General features: G+C 38.4%; 1 protein-coding gene across 2 annotated transcripts; it reads left to right on the top strand.

The window, feature by feature from the left end:
* Positions 1-527: 527 nt before the first annotated feature.
* Positions 528-5408, top strand: LOC144640628 (tetratricopeptide repeat protein 38-like). Of its 2 annotated transcripts, XR_013568418.1 has the most exons (7): positions 528-605; positions 679-773; positions 1516-1594; positions 3596-3673; positions 4384-4457; positions 5019-5193; positions 5373-5408. XR_013568418.1 is itself a non-coding variant. In XM_078499722.1 (6 exons), the coding sequence occupies exons 2-6, from the start codon at positions 697-699 to the stop codon at positions 5107-5109; spliced, it is 399 nt and encodes a 132-aa protein (XP_078355848.1). In that variant the 5' UTR covers positions 528-605; positions 679-696; the 3' UTR covers positions 5110-5407. The 2 variants fall into 2 exon arrangements, 1 of the variants encoding a protein (XP_078355848.1); XM_078499722.1 differs by having other exon boundaries at positions 5019-5407.
* Positions 5409-6561: the final 1153 nt, after the last annotated feature.

Below are 6561 nucleotides of genomic sequence, written 5' to 3'. Positions count from 1 at the left end.
GCTATTTCAAAAATCGCATCGGAAGAACTTTGGAAATCTACAATGTCCAAGGAAAGGTAGATTGAACATTTGGTAGGCATTTGTACAAAATCGTCTACCTCCATTCTACTTCAACTGTATTGGGATAATTCTTTGATTTCCCAGCCCCACTTTGCAATTTTGCAGAGCTGCGCTGGTCTTGCAAACGCTTTGCAAGATTGTTTGGCCGCGGATCTGTGAAAGTATTCGTGCAATACATTTCAATCAATCAATCAATCAATCAATCAATCAATCAATCAATCAATCAATCAATCAATCAATCAAACTTTTTTTTATCGAGGGTTACACGTGATAGTTTTTCAACTAATATAAGAATGAAACAAAAGTTAGTGTCTGTCGCTAACGGTACATCTCAGGAAGCTACAATGAAGTAGTGAAAATACTAGTAACGCATGTCTGCTTACAAAACCGGTATCAGAGCTCGGGACATTCGTAATCAGTTTGCCAATTATTTGTGGTCAGTTACATGTAACGATATAATTTTTTAATTGCCAGGTGTTGATGTTGGTAGTCGATGGAAAGATCTGCTTCACCTATGGCAGTCTCACACGGATGATCATATTTTGGTACGTACTGTTATTTCACTCTACATTTCCTTTTAATGCCTTCTTGACAATACCAACTTTCTATTTTTTTAAGGTCTTCAATGACGTCCACATGCTGATGTGTACATTAGGAGCAAAGAATGAAGATGCCACATTAAAACTCATGGCATCACTAAGAGACTACGTCAGGTAAAGTTGTAGCGGAGTTTTAGTTTTATTGTTATACGAGCGTTTCAGCAAGCATACTATAATATTTTAGAGAACAAGTATCATTTAAAAAAAATAGCGTATTGCTAATCTCTCCATGCTAGTCCATCGCAGGTTCTGCCGTGACACTTGCGCATGGAATTTAAGTGACGCATGTTCTGTGACGCGTGACACAAGAATAACGCGCGAATAATAAATTAAACTGTTATTTGTACAGGTCATAAAGACAAAGAAGACAATCCTTCTTCTTCTTACCTTGCATTCTGAGGCCAGTTGTTGCGCACATGCTAGCGCCGATTTGGGCGCTATTTGTTCACGGCGATGTCGCACTAAGCTCACTGCCGGAGCTTATCCCAGTTCCTGTTGCATAAAGCCACTAGGGGTATTTCTACATCCCCCTGGATGGATCACAGGGAAACCCCCAGCATTAACTCGCCGGTACCAATTGCTTATTTATTGAGCAGTTTTTAATTGAGGGTCGTAAAACCAAAACCAAGGTAATCATTCTGGCTAATTACAAGGGACAAAGACAATCCAGTGAACCAATCAAAACTCGAATCAAATACATGTTTTACTCCTGATTGGCTATAAGAAAGTGGCGCGGAGTTGTAAACCAATCACTGAGGGTAGTAATGCAAAACCAATGCAAATGCGAATTACGTTCGACACTCAAGTGAAAACCGACATAATCCTACCGGCACCAATTTTCTGTGTGATTCTGTAGGGATGGTTCAGGAACTAACTGTGATGTTTCTAGAGAGGTTGGTCTGGCCATCTGTGAAGCATTTGAACAAGCTGATAAGGTAAGATGAATCCTTTTGGTGCTAAGCTCCAAATATCAAGCCTCATCGCTGTTTTCCCCACATTTCTTATAACTTTGGTTCGGAGAATATCGCGGTACATCAGGACAATATCCCAATAGTTAAAGAGGGAGCAAGAGAAAGGGCAATTCCACCGCCTCATAAATCAAAATACTGTACACTGTTGTGGTTTCTTTTTTTAACTCTCTCCATATACAGTCAACTCTCGCCTTGCGGACACCTCGCTGTACGGACACCCCGTTATTACGGACAGAAGTTAAAGTCGCGGCGAATAAGAATTACTGAACATAACTCTCGCTACTATGGAATTCCTGTATTACGGACACCAAATGGTGGTCCCGAAGGTGTCCGTTATAGAGGGAGTTGACTGTATTTCGTAGTTTGCTACAAATAGGACAAATTCAGAAAATGATTCAGTTGTTTTTGTCGAGATTAGGGAAAAGTAACAGAATTTAGGTACATCAGGGCAAGAGAATTATGAAGTTCTTGTGAAAGTCATATATATCTTTTTTAAGGTTGTTGCAGGTTTTATTTGAGTGTAAATAATGTGCAAATTAATTTTTGTAATAGGCTGCAGCAAATTTGAAGCTAAAATGAGTTACCCTTATTTTTATTTGATCAGACTTTTGGCTCACATTAGAAATGGTGTGTTTTCTCATAAGAAAATGAAACAAAAAGCATGTGCAAATTAATTTTTGTAAGTAGTAGATAAAATATGAGCGGAATATCTGTATGGGCGGTTACAATGGCGAGCCGATAGGCGAGCCATTGTAAACGCCCATACAGATCGGACGCGAATATTTTATTCTACTTGTGAAATGAAAACAATGAATTGAATGCAAAGTTTTGTTATGCGAATCAGAAGAGATCTGTATCAAAAGTTAATGAATACTAATTAGCTGAGCAGGAGTTTGTATCTAAAGTTAATCCTTTTGTTTGATTTGTATTGGGGTTTACAGTTGTGAACATGTGATCTGAATACTGTGCTGGGAATGGTTTGCACCCTCATGAATAATTAATGAATTTTACAAAACGATCGTATCAGGAAAGTATTAATATTTTTTTCACTGTAGAGATTGAAGCCTTATTATGGCCATTGGAATTTTGTTTTTCAAAAAAAAAAAAAAAGTTTAATGAAATTTCTAAATTTTGTACCTCTATTTCATTTTTTTAAATAAACCTTAATTGGCTAATCTCTATCTGATCTAAACAGCAAAGTTATGCCATAGACAGTAAAGCAAAGTTCAGAACTTAAATTTATTGCTTTATTTTAACTAGCGTTATAAAGTCACTGAAAATTGTTTCCTAGTAAGGTCTAAGAAATCTTTCTTCGTTTGTTTACCTGCTTGGCAATGCATTGGAATCGTAAGGAGACGGTAGTCTAAAGCGGCCTTCACACGACAAACTATTGGCCAACTCGTGTTGGCAAACTCGAGTTGGTGTGTGTGAACGACGCAGCAACGGCAAACAAGTTGGCCAACTGTTGGCGACAAAATAGAACTTGTCTCTATTCTCGCCAACAGTTTGCCAACTTGTTTGTCAACTGTTGTTGTGTCGTTCACACACATCAACTTGAGCTTGCCAACATGAGTTTGCCAACTTTAGTTTGTCGTGTGAAGGCCGCTTAAGACTACTGGTGCGCTCGTCTCCAGAGATCCACCTTGTGTACCACAAGTGTTGGATCACTGAAGTGGGAGAAATAAGAACTTTTCTCCCATTACCACCATGCCTTACGCAGTGCTGACGAGTCCCAAAGAGGAGGAAACAGCTGTGTACTGCTAGGCCAGTGTGTTACCTCAGTCTGGAGATGAGCAAAGTGCACATACCTGAGCGTAGTGAGTCCATTTCACTAATAAACATAATTCGAACATTTCGGTCGAATATTATTAGTAATCGAAGGCTGTTATATTAAGTTAGTGGATCAAATGTTACCACAGCTTATTTAAAGCACTGTATAAAATAAGAAATATTTTTTCCCCACAGGGAAACTTTGACAACGCCGTGGAAATCTTGAAACCTCTCCGTTACAAAATCGTCAAAATCGGAGGCAGCAACGCGCAAGTATGCAAACATCGTAAAAATTTCAATGTTTTATAAGATTAGAATGTGATATTTTTTATGTTTTTATCTACTAAACACCCGAATAAGAGCGGAACCTTTGATTTTGGGTTCGAGCTGATGAAGCTCTTATTTACTGGGTGTTTAGTGAAAAATCAGTCTGAAAATGTTCTTAAAATTTGTTTCAAAAATACTATACGTTATACATTACTAGAGATTTAATTAACATACAATGTTTTATTACTTACACTAAAAAATTAATTTTAAAGAAATAAATACTATATAAATACTAGCATGCGCACCATATTACTTTAATATGAGGTACTGTCTTATTCTGGCATCCTATTTCTTTTATATAAGAACATGTTTTGTTTTTTAGGCTGAATTGGTTCTTATATATGATAATAATAATATACTTAATTGGCCACTTAATTGGTCATTGTAAATGAACATAACATGGTTAAAAATCCCGACTGGCAGGAGGCAGACCAGTTGGCTATTTACAAACGCAGCCAATGAGTTGAACTCGGGACTACCGAGAACAACACCAGCTAGTGATCAGAACGGGACTCGGCCACGCTGCCTCCTTTATATGATACTCTCTGCCTCATATATGATACTTTATTGGCTAACTTTCAGCCTGATGTTCTTAATCCACTTGTTCTTATATGCGGGTGTTTACTGTATTGCTTTACTTTTATTCCTTTGTACAGCGAGATATCTTCAACTTATCTCTAATTCACGCAGCCCTAAATTCTCCGCGAAAACAGCATCACCAGTTGGTTAGGTAAAGTGACACTTTTTATTCAGATGTAAGACTTCCTCATATGTAATTTTAAAATGAAAATAATACGAATTTGAATGTTGCCATAATGTTTGCTCGATAACAATTATTTGAAAAAGGCTAAAAAGGAAAAACGTTCTCGACGCTTGGTCACCATCAGTGATATTGCCAAAACTTACATTGGCGAAACAAAAGTTAACGTAGGGCACGAGAACAAGACCCATAACTTGGAGCCAGCCCGCCACCTCGCAAAAAATCCAGATCACATACACACATGGAACATCGCGTTTACGAAAAAAAAAAAAAACTTTTCGACGCAAAATAATAGAAGGCCTGTTGATTGTGCTTGCGAGAAACAAACATCAACCAAATAGATGAACTGTTTTATCGCCAAACTGTTTCCCTCGGGAATTACATAACAACACAAAACCAAGTTCAATGTAAATGTTCATTTTGATATCAATGAGGATGACATAGCATCGAAAACGTTGTGATTTTAGAACTTTTATCCTTTTTAGCCTTTTTAAAATAAAACTAATTTTAATGTTCTATTCTCTGTTTCAGGAGCTTATTAACAGAAAGAAAAGCAATGAAAGAAAATGCGCCAATGACAGATCGACTCATGGCGAGGGCGTTAGCATTACATGTTGAGTAACATCAGTGTCAGACTCATGGACATTGAAATACTTATTATTGACTTATGGACATAGAATCTTAGTTACTGACTCATGCACGCTGGGTATTAGTTATTGACTCATGGAGACTGAATATTAGTTATTGACTCATGGACACTGAATACTAGTTATTGTCTCATGGACACTGAATATTAGTTATTGACTCATGGACACCGAATATTAGTTTTTGACTCACGGACGTTCAATATTAGTTACTGACTCATTGACGCTGAATATTAGTTAGCTATTAGTTATTGACTCATGGACACTGAATATTAGTCACTGACGCATGGACGCTAAATATTAGTTACTGACTCATTGACACTGAATATTAGTTAGCTATTAGTTATTGACTCATGGACACTGAAATTTGTTTATTGACTCATAAGGAGAAGCCACGAGCCAAGCGGCTCACACTGCCGGAGCTTATCCCGGTTTCCGTAGCATTAAGCGGCTAGGAATATTTCTACTCCCCCCTGAATGGGATGCTAGTCCATTGCAGAGTCCCCCCCCCCCAGCATTATGTCGCCGGTAGAGAGGGGCACCATGAGAGTAAAGTGTCTTGCCCAAGAACACAACACAAGTGACCCCGGCCGGGGCTCGAACTCGGACCGCTCGATCCGGAGTCCGGCGCTCTAACCATTAGGCCACCGTGCCTCCCATGTTTATTGACTCATGGACACTGAATATTAGTGACTGACGCATGGACACTACATATAAGTTACTGACTCATTGACACTGAATATTAGTTAGCTATTAGTTATTGACTCATGGACACTGAATATTAACTATTGACTCATGGACACTGAATATTAGTTACTGGCATATTTTTTTTTTTTGGTTGTGGACTCATGGACACTGAATATTAAGTAATACAATTCACGACAATTCGCGTTAATTTCATGAAGCGTTAATTTCCTATAATGAGGTATTTACTTAAAAGTTAAATCACTCAGTATTTCCAAGTATACGTTATAAAAATGTAGCTAAAAAAAATAATAAATAAAACTGTTGTTGTAAACAACTGTAAAGCATTTTAATGGAGGTGTAAAGAAGGAGTTAACATGTTAATACTACGCATGTGGGATGTCATCTTGTTATGTTTCCAATTAAGCAAATGATAGGTAAGTCTGCGTCGAACCTAGTGGCCCATACAGGCCGGATCTTATCCCAGGTTCTGTAGCATGAAGCGACTAGAAGCATTTCTACTCTCCCCTGATGGGATGCTAGTCCATCGCAGGGTTACCCCTAGCAGTAAATTCGCTGGTACCTATTTATACACCTGGGTGAAGAGAGGCATTATGACAGTAAAGTGTCTTGCCCAAGAACACAACACAATGACCCCGGCCAGGGCTCGAACACGGACCGCTCGATCCAGTGCAGCGCGCTAACAATTAGGTCACCGCACCTCCGTAAATGAATGGCGCTGTCTT

Source organism: Oculina patagonica, unplaced genomic scaffold, assembly GCF_052425735.1.
Source record: "Oculina patagonica isolate OP01 unplaced genomic scaffold, crgOcupat unplaced393, whole genome shotgun sequence".
Classification (NCBI taxonomy): Eukaryota; Metazoa; Cnidaria; class Anthozoa; order Scleractinia; family Oculinidae; genus Oculina; species Oculina patagonica.
Note: the sequence above shows the minus strand (reverse complement) of the source record. Positions and strands in the feature narration are given on the sequence as shown.

Excerpts from the sequence above, each read along its gene's own strand:
- LOC144640628 (XM_078499722.1), top strand. The coding sequence starts at position 697 with ATGCTGATGTGTACATTAGGAGCAAAGAATGAAGATGCCACATTAAAA. Across the intron at positions 774-1,515 it reads TCACTAAGAGACTACGTCAG|GGATGGTTCAGGAACTAACT; the intron begins GTAAAGTTGTAG and ends GTGATTCTGTAG. Across the intron at positions 1,595-3,595 it reads CATTTGAACAAGCTGATAAG|GGAAACTTTGACAACGCCGT; the intron begins GTAAGATGAATC and ends TTTTCCCCACAG.